At 36.5% G+C, this 19876-nt stretch overlaps 1 protein-coding gene across 1 annotated transcript in view; it reads left to right on the top strand.

Moving 5' to 3' along the window:
* Positions 1–3127: 3127 nt before the first annotated feature.
* LOC121409724 (ATP-dependent DNA helicase Q4-like) overlaps positions 3128–19876 on the top strand; it is a 29581-nt gene continuing 12832 nt past the window's right edge. Inside the window, exons 1-9 of the mRNA XM_041601632.1 lie at positions 3128–3181; positions 12382–12593; positions 13582–13685; positions 14360–14578; positions 15461–16718; positions 17179–17301; positions 17964–18095; positions 18556–18648; positions 19068–19276. Of these exons, the coding sequence (XP_041457566.1) occupies positions 12458–12593; positions 13582–13685; positions 14360–14578; positions 15461–16718; positions 17179–17301; positions 17964–18095; positions 18556–18648; positions 19068–19276 (2274 nt within the window). The 5' untranslated portion in view covers positions 3128–3181; positions 12382–12457. The remainder of the gene's footprint in view (positions 3182–12381; positions 12594–13581; positions 13686–14359; positions 14579–15460; positions 16719–17178; positions 17302–17963; positions 18096–18555; positions 18649–19067; positions 19277–19876) is intronic.

Here is a 19876-nt window from a genome sequence, read left to right as displayed (position 1 = left end):
TTCGATAATCCGAAAACGAAATAAGGTTCGTTGTTCCGAAGGTTCGTTAATCCGAAAACGAAATAAGGTTCGTTGTTCCGAAGGTTCGTTAATCCGAAAACGAAATAAAGTTCGTTGTTCCGAAGGTTCGTTAATCCGAAAACGAAATAAGGTTCGTTTTTCCGAAGGTTCGTTAATCCGAAAACGAAATAAGGTTCGTTAATCCGAAAACGAAATAAGGTTCGTTTTTCCGAAGGTTCGTTAATCCGAAAACGAAATAAGGTTCGTTAATCCGAAAACGAAATAAGGTTCGTTTATCCGAAAACAAAATAAGGTTCGTTAATCCGAAAAATGAAAACCGGGAAAGCAGAGGCAAGGGGGATGGGGGCGGGGGACACTGTTGCCGTTCAATTGTTATGAGGATGGGAAGGCAAGGGCGGCCGAACGAATTTTCGTTTGGGGGGTAAAGCCAAAAAATGAAACTCATACGTCAAAATGGACACTTTGGTGATATTTTCCCCTTAAGATTATCATCTGCTTGAAGTCATTGTGTGTTTGATAGTGATTAAGTAGAGAAAAACCTTTTTTGAAGTGATTTCTTATTATGGCAAAACGTATATTTAGGCTTTTGGTAAAACAAATTCAAAGGTGAAGTTGTAAAACGTTTTTTGGGTCAATTATTCTTAAAATGGCATAATTGCGAGGTGTTGCGAGCGTGAATCACAAGCTAAAACTTTAGGGTATTTCAATAAAATAAAAATCCGAGCAGATTTCTGCTGTCATTAAAAAGATGTGCATCTAACTAAAAAATTAACACGAGCGCAAAACGCAGCTTAAACATACTGACAAGAAAAGGAACCTGTTAAAGAAAGCATTTAGTGACCTCTTTAGGATGCATATTTCAGCAATCGAATGAGAGTGCGAAGCGCAAGTTGAAAATGTGCAATATTACAGCCTGAAAACTTAACTTGTATACTTTAAAAAGAGTATTTTATTTCGATAAAAACACGAAAAACGGCATATTTATTTTTGAAAGAGGTACTTTCCCATTTTGGAAAATATTCATTTCCCTGTTTTTTATTTCATTTTGGGGGTGCAAGTACCCCCTGCCTCCCTCCCGGCGGGTCCTACTTTCGTCAAATAGGGGGGGGGGCAATATTTTTTTCAGCCACATTTTCCTCGATCGGCAGCTTAAAGTTGATTTTTGTTTGTTTCTTTGAAAGGGTAGTCCTAACAGTCAATAATTAGCTTTATACTTATAAAATAAAGTAAATATGTAATAACATGATAAACCCTTTTTAAATAATGCGAGCGCGAGCTATATATTTTTTATAATATGATGGGCAATATGTTTGTGATCTTCAAAACGAAATGCCTATGTAACTAACTTTAGATAATAACTGCGAGCAAGATCGCAAACAGAAATTTTATATAAGCTCTGACCTGATCTAAAGGGGACATTTAAAGAACTTTTTGCAGTTAGCCATGAAGACGATGCGTGTTTCAACCAGTGGCGGCGGAATATATTTCCAAGCTTGCGCTGATTCCTGGGGGGGGGGGCAAAGCCAAAAAGGGGCCAATAGGGGCAATTTGGTGCAAAAGTATATTTTCACCATGAGATTATCATCTGTGTAAAGAGGTTGTGTGTTTTGTAGTAATTGAATTGAGCAAAAAAATTAAGTGATCACTGATTGATAAATTAAATATTTACGTTTCATTTCTGCGAGCAAGCGGTTTGGGGGGAAAGAAATCAAATCTAAAGATGTAAAATTCGCCTTTTTGGTCAATTACTGTTAAAAGGGCATCCTTGTGAGATGCTGCGAGCGAATCACGTGCTCAAACTTTTGGAAATTTCATGTAGGCCTAGAATGATAATAATGATATAGATATTATTTACCCAGGGAAGCCACTTCAGTTCTGAAAACTGTTCTCCCAGCTATTATTTTTTTTACAAGAATGCTTAGAATGTCCAGTTTTCAGGTTGGAAATCGGAAAATTTTGGCTCACGTTTCTCGCTCGCATCAAGTATTGTTTATTGAGGAACTCATTCTATCCCTGGTTACAAAAAATATAAAATGTCCAGTTTTCAGGTGGAATATCACAAATTTTAAGCTTGCGGTTCGCTCTCTCATTATTTAGTTCGTGAGATATATATTCTATTCATGAGTCACTAAATGCAGTCCTTAAAACAGGTCAGTATATAAACAAATTACAGCTCACCCTCGAGTTAATAATTTCTTTAGAAAGATACACATCTTTCTCACGATTAAAAAAACTGTTCAGAATGTTTAAGTTCACGTCTTGTTACATGAAATGTCTACTAGTTTGAGCTTGCGATTCGCGCTTTCAACATCTCACAAGGATCATTATTATAGTATTATTTTTATTACCAGCAGAAGCTGTTATTCAAAATGACATCCCCTCCAATACAAATCCTATTATCTAGAGGTTACTCGCACGCGACCAACACACTTGATCCCCTGCATCTTTAAACCATTTGCTTAGGCAGCAATTGCTCAGATAAAATCGAAATTAGCCTATGCTTGATCAGGGCGCCTATTAATGAAATACATGCTTTTGGCCACAACACATGCATGTATCATCGATCGTCATTGCATAATATCGTGTAATCTTGTAATGACAACACCGTTTTTGTTACCAAAATGAATAATTTTTCATTTTCGGAAATACGAACCTTATTTAATTTTCGGATTAACGAACCTTATTTCGTTTTCGGATTAACGAACCTTCGGAATTACGAACCCTATTTCGTTTTCGGATTAACGAGCCTTATTTCGTTTTCGGATTAACGAACCTTATTTCGTTTTCGGATTGACGAACCTTCGGAAATACGAATGTATGCGGAATTGAACTGATCTTGAAGAATGGTTACGAAAAGAATACATTTATGCCGTATAAAGAGTATTCATTCCTAAGTTTTCCTCTTTTTTTTTTCTTTTTACGCGCCTGCCCTCATTTATCCTGCTCTCCTCCTCGGTACTTTTTTCTTTTCTTTTCTCAGAGACACTGTACTCGTGCAATTGTTTTGATTCTAATATAGCTAGCTCTTTGTTCAGTTCACGTCCCGCGCGAAAATTGATTGGCAGACGACTATTTAGCTTAAACTTGACTCAGAGTCCATAAGGCATAGACTGATAAAGATGTCAATAATATACATCTCGTACTCAGCTCAGCTTGACAGGTAAGAGTCTAAATCAATCATTTATGGAAATAAAATTTGAGCTTTTAACATGTGTAATGGTATACATCCCCATCGCTACCAAATTTTAGTGTATTTCATGATTTAAAAAAAATCCCGGCTAGTGGCCTTCGCTTCGTTCCGTATTTTGTAGTTGTAGAATTAGGCGCTAGTGCCAAGTCCGTGCCCGTGGACGTGGTACCGGTATGGTGCTTGGCCGCATCTTTCCCGATCGAGATCCAGCGTCCCTCCGCTAGCCGGTAATATACTCGGAGGCAGAGAGCTCCGGCCCGCGAAACTCGAACTTCGAAGCGGGTCGGAGCCTAACATAAACCAGGCAGGCCAGGGCCTCCATGACGAGATGAGCGATACGTAGGAATGTTCTTGGACCATTCTTCCAAGATTGGCGACAAATCAGCGCTTTCCATTTCACCAAGTCTGTGACATCGTTTGATAGCGATACCTATCGTCAGTAGAGGCGCTGGTCCAAAAATTGGGATTGTCCCAGAAAACAAGGATATCCTCATAAACCAAGACAAATCATGTCTTGATAAATTGAGACTGTCCTTGTTTATGGGGACGTTTTTTTTTCACTTCCCCCTATGGGACAAAGACAGCAATTACGGAAATTGAGAGTGCTAAAAATAGATTCAGTGACCTCAATTCCCCCCAGTTCACCGTCTATTTTTCATGACTTACCGTCTTCCAATAATCTTGTTATGAAACCTGATATGTTTACATTGACTAGCACACTTGATTGGTGTCGGCACTTGACAGGTGAATGAACTTTCCTATATTTCTTGTGTGAAGAAATCCTTATAAACTGAGACAGTCCCTGTAAACTGGGACGCTCTCAATTTTCTGACCAGCGCCTCTACTGATCGTAAAAAATTTAGTCTTCACCTGGGGCCTGTTACATGACGAGATGAGCGATACGTAGAAACGTCCTTGGACCATTCTTCCGAGATAGGAAGATTGGCGACAAATCAGCGCTTCGCGCTTTCCGTTTCACGAAGGCAATTTTGTCTTCCAACCAAGTCTGTGACAATATCGATATTAATAATATTACTAAATAGGTTCATTACGAATTTCCTTGTTGACCATAGTAGATTGCGAGACAAATGAATACCCTCTAGCGATTAATAATATTGCCCAATGGAAAAAAAATTTAGTCTTCATCTTCACCTGGGGCCTGTTGTATGACGAGATGAGCGATACGTAGGAACGTCCTAGGAGTAGGACCATTCTTCCGAGATAGGAAGATTGGCGACAAATCAGCGCTTTCCGTTTCACGACAGCAATTTTGTCTTCCAAGTCCGCAACATCATTTGATATCGATAGTATCGGGAAAATATTTAGTGTTCATCGTCACCTGAACCTTTTATTTCGGAATGACGGCTTTTCATTAAGTCATATATTTCAATAAAAGGAGATCAAATAATGTTTTATTTATTACTGATTGTAGAATTGATGTATGGAGCTTACTTTATGAGGTAAAAAGAGAAAAAAAATCAAAGATTCAATACATAACTGGATGAAATCGAAATTTTCATTATTTCACTTATTTAGAACACGATGTCCTTTTAGGGACACCTTTCATTGATATTTCAACGAAAGAGACCATTGTCCGACATAAAATTGAATTAATTAAGTAATTTCGACATTGGATTAGTTCAATATTCTGAATTTTTATAGAATACTTACATATAGTGATAATATTGCAAATTATGCATTAATATATTAGTTGTTCAGGTAAAAATAGGGTTTGAATGGAGTAAATAAAATCAACAGTGTCTGATTGTATGAGACTAAAGAGGAAAATATGAGAGGCTGCATGTGGAAAATCTAATTATTTATTTTATTTGTAAGATATAACGCAAGAAATACAAATGTGAGTGTTTAGAGTATAAACATACCTCAGTTGCATGATGAGTAACCGAAGACAAGGAAAATATGAAAATTGCTGCAAACATGTCCAAGTAAATAAAGCAGTGCTTTGCAATAATAATTAAAAGGTAGAAAAGGTGTGCAATCCGCAATGGAAAAAATACTATTTACAGAAATAATGCTAAATATTACAACAATCATAAACGTTGGTCATATTTAAAGTTGATCACTTAATTTATGGAAGTTTATAGAAGAATATAAGAAATATATATGTTCAACATTTTAAAGTTAAGGTGTAGAGACTACATCGCTTTAACATATGACATAGGGGCCGAAAGGGGCCTACCCTACGATTTAAAATGCGCCTCTTCATATGGACTTTCCATAATCTTTCTTTGAAGTTATTGTAGGACTGCTATTTTGACATTTTGTCTCCTTTAATAGTTTAGTTATTTACAGTTCAAGCTTTGGTATTTAGTTCAGCTTTGTTTACATTCCTGATGCTTCTGTTGTCATCCATTTACATTTGACTTTCAACCTACTTCTCCTGTCATTCCTTTCCTATTCAGATGTGTTCATTCATTACATTCCCACATCTGATTCTTTTGTTCAACATTCTTATTATGTAATCATCCCAACATCTTATTCATCTCCATCCTCTATCTCTTATTGGTTTTTTTTATGAATTAGACTTTTCCACTTTCAGTTGGCTCCTCCATTCTCTTAATTTTCATTGGTTGATTTTGTGTAATTTAAATATATGCTAATTTTGTATTGCCATTATGAGTTTAGCTGAGGCAAATTAGCCCAGCAAATAAACAGTGCACTACCAGACTTCATCGAGTTAGGTTCTATTTTTGTTCCCGTGTCTTTCGAGTTAAGTTCCCTCTTCTCCTCTCCGTTTGCTTCTGTTTGATGTGTGATTGAGCTTCCGTTATTCCCATTTTCAGTTAAACATTTATTTTCCCCCATAAACCATTTTATTTTCAACCCCACAACTGGTGGCAGCGTCGGTCGAATTTCGCCACGCCCTTCTCCAAGCATTCTTCAAGCCTTCCGTTCCTGCCTTCTGTTCTTGTTTGCTCCAGTCTACCATCTACAATTTTTGCAATCCGGAGATTCAACTTCTTCTGTAATTACAGACTATTTATTTAACGTCAGCTAGAATCTACTTTACTTCGGTGAGTGTAATCTGCTACAAGGACGTATAAATACTCCTGTTTACAGCACTAAGTTATTTTGTGAACTTCAGTTTATAACTGTTTATCAACACATTTGAACTTCTCATTTTCGTCTGCTACTGCCTCATCTAGAGACTCTATCAATTTTAGAGACTCTCCCATTTTGCCCAGATTATTATTTTCAGTCTTCAGCCAATATTGTTCATTTTCATCATGCCACTTCATCCGTATACGCCAGATTCTCCCAGCTTACCTGGCTATCGTGAAGGACAACATAACTTACCTACAAATTTCATTGATATGAACAGTAATGTCCTTCAGTTATTTGATCGTGTGGACTGCCTAGAAAAGCTTGTTTGCAGCCTACAAGAACAACTCCACACGCAAGAATTCAAGTCTTCAGCACAACGAACCTGTCAGTTTGTCAATGCCACCACACAAACGGACAGTCATGACTTCTCCAACCCAACCATGGACTTTGAAACTCTCTCTGAAAAGATTCGACATTGCCAATGCAAAGATAGAGACATTTCTCCGCTAAAATATTTCATCGTTAACAACATCATCCCTGAGAGTAAAGAGATCTCGAACTTTCAACTGAAGATGCGCCGATACCTCTGGCAGCTTCCTCGATTTGTAGTACATGACAACATCGTGTACCGCAAAAAGATGGACTCTGATCGTATCACCGAAACTCTTCAGCTCCTTGTTCCTTCCAGCCTCGTGTCTGATGTTCTTCAAACTCTACACCCATCAGTAGGTCATGTCAGCTCGCAAAGAACACTTGAAATTACGTCTCAGAATCTGTTTTGGCCATTCATGCTCAGAGACATTCACAACTTCACAAGCACCTGCCAGCTCTGCCAAAATTCCACCAACGTCAGCCCCAATTCCTCCATAGCTCAGCAAACACCATCTTCTGTCATCCAGAAAGCAGTATGTGCAATAACCGAACTCACCAAGGACTTCATTAATTGCACAAAGTCACAGAACTTTGAACCATCTGCTAAACGCAAAAGAAGCAGGAGGTCCCGTCAACGAGTTCATCGTACTCCTCAGCCAACACCACAAAGCAGCAGTATGAATAGCTTTTCATCTCCAGAAGACCAGCTACACCATTCACCATCAAGATGCCAACCTTGCCCATCGCTACAGAAACACCATCCCCACTCGCCTCCAAAGGACACTTCCAACCACTCTCCCCAAAGTCACTATTTCAACCAGCAAATCCAGCCATCTCCACATCACTATCACAACCGATCTCAACCAACAAACTATCGCAACCACCCACCACCAAGCGAATCGTCAAGACATCATCGCTTCCATGCAAGAGCACTCCTAGTACCAATGAGGTCCAACATTACGTGAAAGAGACCTTAGCAGCCATTCACCACCTTCAGACATCCGCGATGCTATCTACGAGCCTCTAATGGACCTTCATCATCATTCACCAAGAGGATACAGCGAACACTCACCTCCAAGAGACAGTCACAGTTACCATGATATTCCAAGACATCATTCACCTTACAGAGACGATAGATATTTCTAGGTCAAGAATATTGTTTCATAATGGACATTAACTCTGCCAAATAGGTTTTGAGACTCTAATACATATACTTTGAATTTGTGAACATCTTCTGATGCAAATAATTGAGAAACTGAAATCTCAAAGTTCTTTTAAAAGAAAGTTGTTCTATAATTGTATACTGACCAGATTTCCAAATCGTCATCAAGAATTTTGATAGCTATGGACAAACTTTTCAGTGTGAAAATTTTGGAATCGATAAGGTCCTTTTATGATTACAGTTTAAATTGGAAGTCATGGTTCAACCATTTTTATGATACAAAATTTGTGAAGTATGAAGATTTAAAAAAAAAAAATATACTGGAAATCAAAAATCTATAATCCAACTTGATTTCATGAAACAGGTTGACTATATTCCATGTTCTTTATAAAATCAAAATGTAAAAGAAAAGTGATTGAATTGAAAACACCTTATTTTTATATTTTTACAATCTTTCATTCTAACCTAAACCAAAAATCATAATTCCAAAATAAACATTAAAAAAAAAAAGAATTTTGCTCATTTCAACAAACAAAATTTGGTAACCACCTATCAAATCGCAAGGTGTATTCCAGACTAAGTCACTTTTCAAAAATATTACCATCTTTTGACTTACGTACACCATTATCTTTATCGTATTATCATATGTCATGAATTGTATTATTTCATAACTCTTGATCTTGTGATCTACAATTTTTTTAAATCATGTGTACTCACACTTTTAAAATACATGGTTAGTGTTCCATATGATCATGGATATGCCATCTATGAATTTCACTTTTGTTGCAATTAATTTTAATGTTTTCGTATTTCATATAAATTTATTGCAGAAATACTGTTTTGTCGTCTGAAAATGTATTTGATCTTTATGTTAAAAAAAAAAGAAACCATACAATCTGTCACTTTTTCCTGAATTAACTAAATTTTGGAGAGGAAAAAATCCATCTTCAGAAATAGCCAAATACTAAATATCTTATAAAAAAAATGATCAAATGCATTTTAGACATTTCACCAAAACATTTTTGTTTTAACTAAAAGATCAAATGTATATTTTTAACCTCATTTTTAATAGTTAATAATTATATCATATTTGTCTTGGTAGTGCTCTCATTTAAGTTTTGTATTGTATTGTATATAAACACTGAGTATATTGGTTCATATAATTCAATTTGTTCAAAAGTCAAAATCAAATTCTTCAAACTTATTTTTCAGAGTTATACTAAATTGAAAATTCAAAATTAAAGTTCTTCAAACCATCAAGAATTGACAATTTTTTTTAAAATCTCCAATTCAATTCAGAGACAAGCAAACTGAAGAATTCATACTTTGAATTATCTTTCAATTGAATTTTTTTTTGTTTTGACATAAAAGGGACTAATATCGCACAAGATCCATTTCAAGGTTTTATTTGATAATACTCTTTAACCTAATTGCTTATCAAATTTTTGAATTTTGATTTGACTGTTAAAAAAATCTCAGTACCTAGCCGTTTTATAAAATTGTTTTTTTACTTTGTTATGGCTTGTAAAATAATTCTACACAACACCAAAAAAGTAGGATACAGATGTCAGATTTGATTTATCATCTAAATGAGTTTAGTTTTGTATTGTAAGATAATTATATGTATACATGTTACAAAAACTCTGGTAGGACACAAGTCTTTATTATTTTTCTTAGATTCATTCTTAAAATTGAGGACAATTTTTTTGAAAGAAGGATGTTTATGTAGGACTGCTATTTTGACATTTTGTCTCCTTTAATAGTTTAGTTATTCACAGTTCAAGCTTTGGTATTTAGTTCAGCTTTGTTTACATTCCTGATGCTTCTGTTGTCATCCATTTACATTTGACTTTCAACCTACTTCTCCTGTCATTCCTTTCCTATTCAGATGTGTTCATTCATTACATTCCCACATCTGATTTTGTTCAACATTCTTATTATGTAATCATCCCAACATCTTATTCATCTCCATCCTCTATCTCTTATTGGTTTTTTATGAATTAGACTTTTCCACTTTCAGTTGGCTCCTCCATTCTCTTAATTTTCATTGGTTGATTTTGTGTAATTTAAATATATGCTAATTTTGTATTGCCATTATGAGTTTAGCTGAGGCAAATTAGCCCAGCAAATAAACAGTGCAGACTTCATCGAGTTAGGTTCTATTTTGTTTGCGTGTCTTTCGAGTTAAGTTCCCTCTTCTCTCCGTTTGCTTCTGTTTGATGTGTGATTGAGCTTCCGTTATTCCCATTTTCAGTTAAACATTTATTTTCCCCCATAAACTGTATCATTTTATTTTCAACCCCACATTATCTTCATTTGTAATGATTGTGAGCGATTCGTAAGCTATAGGCCTAATATGTAGGCCCTATCTTAAATTCAATTAGCTATTTTGTTACTGCAGATTTTTTTTTTTGTTAGTCCAAATCCAACAATTAATTTTCATTGATTAAAATTAATCTCAGCAAAAAATTATAATTAGAATGAAAATGAAATAAAAATAAATAAATGGTTTAGCATGTTTAACATAGATCTTAGTTTTGTATCATGTTTGTTTTTTTGCTGAACGTTATATAAACACGTTTTTTACCTTGCATCATTTCTTTTTAAGAAATTTGGTGAAATATGTTGTTTAATTATCTATAATGAGAAAGCATGAGGGGTCAGAGAGATAGTACTGCCTATCTCGATATTTCAAGTTTAATCCTTTTTAATGGAAAAGTGGTGGGGACAGGACGGAGTGAGAATAAAAGAAAAAAATTTTTAAAAATATTTGGACCTACATTACCCCTGGACATAATCCCCCGAAGAAGTTGAAATGACATCCGTGTTTGGTTGTCTTGCCGTGCAAAAAGATGACCTGAAATTTATGACAACTAGCCCCCATATAAAAAATAAAAAATAACCTGGTGCCATCCCAGATAAAATGCATCGGTTTGCAACCCAAAAAATGTTTAAAGGTGATATGTCAGTGTGGCTTTTTCTCTCAATGCCGACGGTGGAGGGCGGTGTGCAAAGAAGACCATGCATTCGTAGGACATGTCTGGAGGTGTCTTTCCAAGGACCATTATTCGTATCGCCCAAATAGGCTTTGTGAAGCAGTTGAGCGATATCTCGTTCTTACGTAGAGCGATTCTACTAAATGCCTCTTTTGATTTTTTTTGCTTCCTTCTGATAGAGCTTGAACATGAGGTTCACCAAACTTCTATACAGAATTTTGAAATTTTGACTAGAAAAATGTGTATGCTAATTTTTGCATATTTTTTAAATTGTCGTAAAATGCTTCTTCTTTAACTCTTCATGCGTTACGTTCGCATTATTGCACATCCGTAGGCGTGTTTCGTTCGCATTTTTGCACAACCACACATTTCCCATAGACGTCCCCTGTCCCATTGTTTTTCGAACAATTGCATGCCCCAGTGCGTGCCTAGCTACAATGTATAGCCTGGCGTTTTTGTATACCATACATGTGTACCGATTGATCGATCGCGCGTGCGACATTAGTTTAGCGTTTGACGGATTATCGCAGTTTACAAATTACAGAATCGTTGAGTTATCCCCAAAAATCAATACATCCTGATCACAGCCAGGAAGTTCATCAAAAAAAGGAGAGGAGAAAATCAATAAAACCCCCTCACAAACAATACCATGGCCAGGTTTATTGTTAGAAATCTGTGATTCATGGCACGAATGTGAATGAGAGGGGATCACTGCTAACATAATGCAACACACAGGGGGTTTACAGGTGAACGCATTAAGAGTTAATCGTTAACTGATTTTTATATTTTTTTCTTCCATCCAGTAGAACTTCACGTGAGGTTCACTAAACCTCTACACAGAATTTTGACATTTTGAGTAGAAAATTATGCTAATTTATGCAAAATTTATTAATAAATCACAGAAAATTGCCTAGCTTCTTTATTTGTTGATCTTTTATTTCTGGTAGAGCTGTATGAGGATCACCGAACTTGTACACAGAAATTTGAATTTTGACTAGAAAATTATTTATACTAATTTATGTGAAATTTATTCATAATATTTTGACCAAATTTCAAAATGCTTCTTCTTCGTCATTTCTAGTCTGATTTCAATTCAGTTTGCTATAAAGCATTAGGTGGAGGATTCAAAACTTCTACACAGAATTTGAAACTCATTAAATATGCTAATTTATGCACATTTTTCAAAATTCCCCCCAAAATGCTTCTCCTTCTTTATTTGTTGACCAATTTTGATTTTTTATTTCATCCATCTGGTAGAGCTACATGAGGGTCACCGGATTTCCACACAGAATTTTCAAAATTTTTACTAGAAAATTATTTATGCTAATTTAATACAAAATTTATTCCTAAATCACAAAAAATGCCCTTTCTCCTTCATTTTTTGATCAGTTTCAAATTTGTTTGCTTTATATGATAGCTCTAGGTGTGGATACAAAATTTCAACACAGAATTTTGAAACTCATCAAATATGCTAATTTATGCATATATTTCAAGAGAGTCTTCCCCAGTTTATCACACGATATTTCATGCATTAGGTCTACTTTAATATGCATCATTTAATGTTCTTCCCACAGATTGGATCAGATTCATTCAAAAGACAAAAGAAAAAGTGCCCTAAATTTGTCACCGGGTCAATAGATTACCATTACTATGACTTCATCCAGTGATGGCTGTGAGATTTTTGAAATCAAGAAGGCTCTGAAAGTCTGGGAGAATGGCTTCAAAGAGAGTCACAACCGCAAACCAGGCCGAGATGACATGGTGTCAGCTCCACAGAATATTCAAGGTAAATTCAAAGTATAATCTAAATTGGGGAAGTATTCCCTTTGTCCAAAGAATAATGTTAATATATTTTGGGCAAATTGTAATGCTGTCTACTTATTGCGCACCAAATTGATATCTTTATTTTGTTCATATATGATCCTTTTTTGTTGGTAAAAAAATGATGGAAATGATGGAAGTGCAAGAAGAAAGACTAGAGTTTTATTCAAGAAAATATTAATGAAATTATAACAAAGCAAAAAAAGAAGAAGACGAACTGTCAATGCTTTTATTCAATTTGTAAAGTATTTTATAGATTACTGGATTACAATTTGCAGCTCTCCAGCTCCACAATTCAAAATTACATTTAATTATTTTCAAATGTAAAATGTTAGACAAATTAACTCATTCTATTTAGGTTATTTTTCCTCTGAATACCTGAGTGGTTTAAAGGTTTGAAATTTAATGCAGTTTAGGGTTAATAATACTGTTTGATACCATACCACATTTGACATAAGTTCATGTCTCTGAAATGAATCATTTGATATGAATACCCAATTTTATTTCAATTTTATAGAGTACCGAAGTGATGACGTCACTAAAAACCTTTTTAGCATTTCAGCATTTTGATACCATATGGTGAAAAACACCCTCTACCAAAATTTGGTGGGAATCGGTCCATGGGGGCGTTAGATATAACCAGATGAATACATAATTAGTGCCATTGAAGTCAGTGTATTATTGGCCTGGTTCTAAATGTTAGGAACCAGGCCATTAATACGTTGACTTTAATGGGGCTGATTATGTATTCATGAGGTCATATCTTGGGGTCCCATGGACCGATTCCCACCAAATTTGGGTAGTGGGTTTTTTTTCATCATGCTCTACCAAACTTTGGTATAAAAAAAAACGCTGATCTACATGTATGTGCAAAAAGTGAAAATTGATGATGTCCCACTATATAGGTATGAAATCAATTATCCTTCAGTGATTACATTCTCTTGTATTTCTAGATTTGTATAGCAAGTATAACAAGTTGAAGAAACTGCAAAGGTGTGGCAGCAGTATCAGTCAGGATGATGGGAAAAGATCCAGCCATGATACAAGTCACACTAGCGTAAGTTCATTGAGGTCCTTTTCATGAAAATTATCATCACTCTTAGATTACAGACATCGCATAGCAGTGTGTGGTGATTTGATATTTTAAACAAATGTTAACTAAAAGAATTTAAGATCCCAATGTTACCTTGAAATTTTATTATACAATCCCTTGATGTGAAGAAAAGATGTACTTATTTCCAGGGTGTTTCTGGGGAGGGGGGTAGGGGTGCATTGATATATTTTTTATTATTTTTTTTCTCGTAATTCTACAACAAACATTTCATCAGGGATTCAGGGTGAACTTCCCCTTTAATGACTTCATTCCAGCCAACACAATGTTTCAGCTACATAATATTTGAAAGCACTAGTGACAGTGTTTTAACCTTCCCTGCCCTGTCAAACTCATTCTGAATTTTATGCAGCATGTGTTCTTTGAAGCCATTGATCTTGAATGTGTTTGATTAAGCACCTGGGACCCGCTTCATAAAGGACTTGCAACTGTTGTAACTTAGCCATGACAGTAACTACCATGGAAACCTTGATTCTGATTGGCTGCTGAGTCCTGTTACCATGGTAGTTGCCATTATGGCAAAGTTACAACAGTTGCAAGTCCTTTTTGAAACGGACCCCTCTTCCATATTCCTCACAATGATTGCACTTCATACAACACTAATCCTATTATATGTCCAGGACACCTCCATGAACAACAAAAAGGACAAGTCGGAAGAGAATCTGGACAGTAGTGCAGATTCTACATGTGAAGATGTTTGGGGAGCGCACCTGAATAAAACCAAAAAGAATCAACCGGAAGAGGATAATAAGGGAACTGAAAAGAAGGTGGAACAATCAGATGCAGCCCTGAAGATGTACAGTAAGAAACTCTTCAATAATAGCAACTCGTATAGTCAGGTGAGTGGTCAGGTGACCAAGTCACCATGGTTCTTGGCTGCCTATGCAGAAGTTTGTAGGCTTGATTTGTGGATCTGTAGGGAGTGTTGCAGGAAACCTATAAATGATTGCAAGTCAGATATATCTGAAGAAATCAATCTTAATACTTAATACAATATATTGCTTCTCTTCATCGGGAAAAAAAGAAAAATATGTTGTTTTGATTGAGTAAGCTCATGAGAAGATGTTTAATTTATTCACCCTTTGGATGGTTCTCATAATGGCTGTCAAGCTAAAACATAGAATTTTGGACAGAATCATTGTTTTCGTTTTCTCCAGAGGACACGGTGTGCTTAATCATAACTTGTAGTCTATAGTTTTTTTTATTATCTTGATAGTTTTGCATTAGCATTCTAAATTTACAGATTATTCTCCGTATCGGCACCTGTCCATGTAAGAATGTCAATACCAGTTATGCAGATGAACCAAAGGATTTTATTCTCTCCTTATAAGTTATTATGATACTATAGCTATTTTATACCAACATGATGAATACTAGTGCTATAAACTCCCCCCCCCCCCTCTCTCTCTCATCAGTATATCACCATGCAATTGTCTGTCTAGAAAGAATAGTAGAATGAATTTATCTTATACATTGGTAATGATGATGAGATACCCTTGCTTGATTTAGAATGAAATTCAACATGACATCTGGAATTTACTTAGTACTTTCAAACACTCACCAGAAACCTGGCTATAGGGACAGATTTTTCGAAAAAAACCTCTCATCAACTATCTTCCTAATATATGGCTCTACACTGCACCATGAGCATATACTTGTGATGGATAATAACATAGCGCAAATATTTTATTATTGCTATTATTCATATTACTACTACACAGCTGTCGTGTGGTCCAAGACAAGGAAAGATCAATGCCAAAAAGCAAAGCTTCTGGTCAAAAGACGAGACGTCTGATCCAAAAGAATTTGATTCCTCCAAGCAAGCATCTTCCATTCATAACCAGTCTGGAGACCATGGAGGACCTGCACCGGTCTTGGATTTCTTTGGAACCAAACTCAGTTCAAAATCCATCAGGCTTGGATCTTGCATGGCAGGAAGGACTACGGTAGACACGGCTCGGGCGGTTGGACCGAGACTTCCGAAGACCAGGAACCACTTGTTACAGGAAGACTGGCTCAAGAAATGTGAGGAGAATGAGATTGTGCCATTGCAAGATGACATGGATATGAGTGAGAAGTCTAAGCTCAAAGACAGCATGGAAGTGACTGGGAACCCAGTATCTAATGGTAAAAGATGTCCCAGGAAAACCAGGACTAGTGTAAGGGAACGTGCTGATGATCTTGAGGCAGATATCATCAGATGTAGTCCAGAGAAGCAGAACCAACCTTCACAAAATATGCATCCAGCATCAGATAGGACTGATGGATTCACATGTATTGTAAAGAAGAAGGACGTTTCAAGTTGTTCATCTCCAGCTGAACACAGCTCATCAAAGGAGACATCAGATACAATATCAGATCAATTCATGGAAAGTGTGTCAAGGAAAGAAAGAGCTACAGGGGAGTCTGGGAGTAGTAATGATGCTTCAGATGTGAATGATAGAATCTCCAAAGATGAATCATCCAATCAAGAATCCCATGTCAAATTGCACCAAAAGGTAGATAGCTTAGATGATATAGGCAAGAGCGAAGGACAGAAGAAGAGAGTCAATGTTTCTCCATCAGCCCCACCGTCCAAGAGAAGGAAAACTGGTAGGAAGGAGATGTTGATTGATGATGGAGAAGAGAAAGAAGAACAGAAGATGGATGAGGGTAATGATGGCGAGGAAGATTCTCCGGTGAGTGTGAAGAGAGCGAAAGCATCAGGGGGTGCCGTCTCTTCATCCAAACGGAATCTAAACGAGAACTTTGTGCGCCTGAACATGCTCACCAAGAGCTACCGGAGGAAAGGGAAAGGGATGCGAGGAGAGGCTTACAAAAGAATGATGTGGAAGCAGAAGACTGGTGCTGGTGGTTCATACAGGGGCGGTGGAGGTGGAGGAAGAGGGAGGAAGGGATTCAAACCCAGAGGAATGAGCGAAGGAACGGATAAGTGTTTCAAGTGTGGAGGGACAGGTCACTGGGCAAGTAAATGTACAGGTAAATGTTTATTTCAGTCTTTTGTCCATTATTAGAGAAAATAAAAGGATCCATCCAAGTAGAAAGAAATGTACCTTTATTCAAGTGTTTGTTATAGTGTACTTTATTATTTTTTAGATTTTGACCGATCATGATTAATTTTGATCTCGTCTTTCTGTGAGTGTACTGAAATGTCATTACATGTAATTCAAGGCCTTTAATGACCTTGAAGGCCCTACTGCCTGGTCTGATTGGCCTTGGATATTTTTTTGTATGCCGGTTACAATTTTTGCATTTGTGCTAAAATATATAAATATGCCCTAAAGAAACAAGCCTTAAAAATGTTGGATGTAAGGTCTGCTAAACTCATGTTCGAATTAAGCTCTATTTAGCATAGTATAGTTGACTTGCTTCAATCACTAAGCAATAGACCGTATTTGGGAACCAGATGATTTTATGCCATTTGGATTCTTGAACATAGGACAAGGCTCTATGAAGAAGAAGCAATGTGAGGATGAACCTGAGGATCCAGAGGCCGTGATGGGTCCTCTACCTACCCTTGAGGAAGCTGCTCTTGCTGCAGTTGGTGCCAAGCCTCAACCAGGTGGGTTACCAAAGGAGATGGTGGCGGTGATGTAGTCTAATCAAGGGTGCCATCCTTTTTAGTGTTTTTGATGAGGTCTTGTATTTCAGAACGTAACTATTTTAAGAAAGATTTCCCCATTTTTACTGTTGTTTGGATTTGTGCATCAAAAGTTTATTACAACTTGTTGCTTGTTTTCTATTGGGAGGATCATATGTAGATTGTATTTAATTGATTTATGATTTCCATCAATATGCATCATTGTAGATGAAGGTCATAATAAAGGGATTTACAATATTGTATTTTGAATATTATTTCAACGGACAGTTGACAATTTAGTTACCGGTATAGAACGGTTGAAGCTTTCAATGGAGCAACCCTTTTGAAGCAGGAAAGAAACTTCATATTTGTAAGCCTTGACACTTGACAGTACAAAGTTTAATGGAAGTAGACAGATGCATAGTATATCTGCCTCTACTGCCTTGTAGGCTATTGTAACATTGAACAGAGAAGTGTTCAAGTGATCAGTGATGAAAGTCCAAAGTTGGTAAATGTAAATTGCTTCACTTCCTACATTTAACACTTAGACAAATGAAGAGGAGATATTAAAGTTTGAACCTCAAAGTATCGCCACATCTATGAGAATCCAACTGCTTCACGTTCTATCACTTTTCTTCTTACAGGTAACCTCTCTGATGAAGGAAGAGGAGATACGTTTGAACCTCTGAGCATCGCCACACCTATCTATGAGAATCCTACCGCTTCACGTTCTATTGATCCATTGTTTGAGCCGACAGAACAAGGCATTCCAGATGGTAAGGAGTAGAAGACACCAGGGAGGGTTTCACATAGCAATTTGTCAATGATATTTCATCTACATTTGTTGTAAACTGTTTAAGTCCTTGCATTTGATTTTCTGAGGGAAAAATGGGCAATAAAAATCACTTAAAATAAAAAGTCTCCTGATTTGAGGGATGAATGTTGCCTCATCTTTTCTTACAACATGGACATGTTATCATCAATGTTCAGTTTCACTTCCATCAAAGTTTTGCATATTTGCAATTTTATGGACTTATTGATGCTTTGTGAAGAAAAAAAAATGAAATACCCATGTTCTTTGTGTTTGTTCTGGTAATTCAACAAATAAAAAAGTATGTTTTTTTTTCATCTTAATTGCTTCCATTTAAGTATGGTTGAGGGAAATTTGAATTTGTTAGTTTATTTTTTAACAGCCTTTGTAATGATAATGTATAATATTCTCTTTTCAATCTCCAGCAACTCCAAAGGCTGTGTTTACCGCATTGAATAAGATGGGTTATGAGACGTTTAGACCTGGTCAGGAAGAAGCTATCATGAGAATATTATCAGGTAAGATGGCTCGATTTTTTAGTGAGAGCAATTTAAGGCAACAGAGGCATTTTACAGTACCGTAAGTAACGGTGTATTAACCGCACCCCCAACTTTGGACTAAAAAAAAAAAAAAAAATCTTACATTTACATGCATATTTGAGGTACGAAGAAACAAAATCTAAGATTTTAAGATTTCAAAGTATCCAAAGAGATTACCGGTATGCGGAAATCTGCTGTTCTTTAAAAAAAAAACCACTATATAAATCCAACTATTGTTACTATTAATTATTGTTATTATTTTTGGTGTTATTACTGTTATTACCATTATCATAATTACTGGTATTATCATCCTCATCATCATCATTTACTGGGCTCTTTTTAAGTATTAGGATTAATATTATGATTCCCTCATTTCGATCTAACAAATCTTTTATTAGGGCTTTCCACACTGGTAGTACTATCAACAGGAGCAGGGAAGTCTTTATGCTACCAGCTACCAGCCTACATGTACAACCAACGCAAACCAGCCATCTGCCTTGTCATCTCTCCTCTCGTTTCACTTATGGAAGATCAAGTACTGGGGCTCCCTCGCTGTCTCAAGGGTGCTAGACTGCATAGTCACATGACCAAACCACAGAGAGACAAGGTAAATATTATTTGGAACTAGTTATATTGACAATGTGCTGAATAATTTTACATGACAATGATATTGGTAGATTGTATTTCAATAAGCATTCTATAGAGTACAGAAGCGATGACTTCAGTTGCCATGGTGTCATGGCGGCCTGTTTCTAAACAAAAGAACCTGGAATGAAAGTGCATGTTTCTAGTGCTGTAGCTCGGATTGTTTACCGGGCTGAATCCTGCCGAGTTGGCATTGACCGGCTCGGAGCTTTACGGGCCGGGTTTCACTTTGAATCCCTCGAACCCGGAAAATAAACCCGGATTGTTTGATAATATTTGAGGTGTCATTTGTCACCGCAATAAAAGTTGTGAAACTATTTTTAACAAGCAATCCATCCACCTAGTGTGATGGTCGAGGGGACAGGTCAAAGGCCAACCATCCCTACCTTTTTTTCATTTTTTCCCCATCATGATCGGACCTCCTGTCTGAGTTATGGCCTTGTGTGTGAGGGATCGAGATGATATAGCTAGCCGGCTAACGGCGCACATGCACACAGTACCTGCCATGTGATATTGTCTGACTGGTCATGTGATTGGCTGAGAGTAATGGTTTCACTGGGTG

Source organism: Lytechinus variegatus, chromosome 2 (assembly GCF_018143015.1).
Source record: "Lytechinus variegatus isolate NC3 chromosome 2, Lvar_3.0, whole genome shotgun sequence".
Taxonomy (NCBI): Eukaryota; Metazoa; Echinodermata; class Echinoidea; order Temnopleuroida; family Toxopneustidae; genus Lytechinus; species Lytechinus variegatus.
Note: the sequence above shows the minus strand (reverse complement) of the source record. Positions and strands in the feature narration are given on the sequence as shown.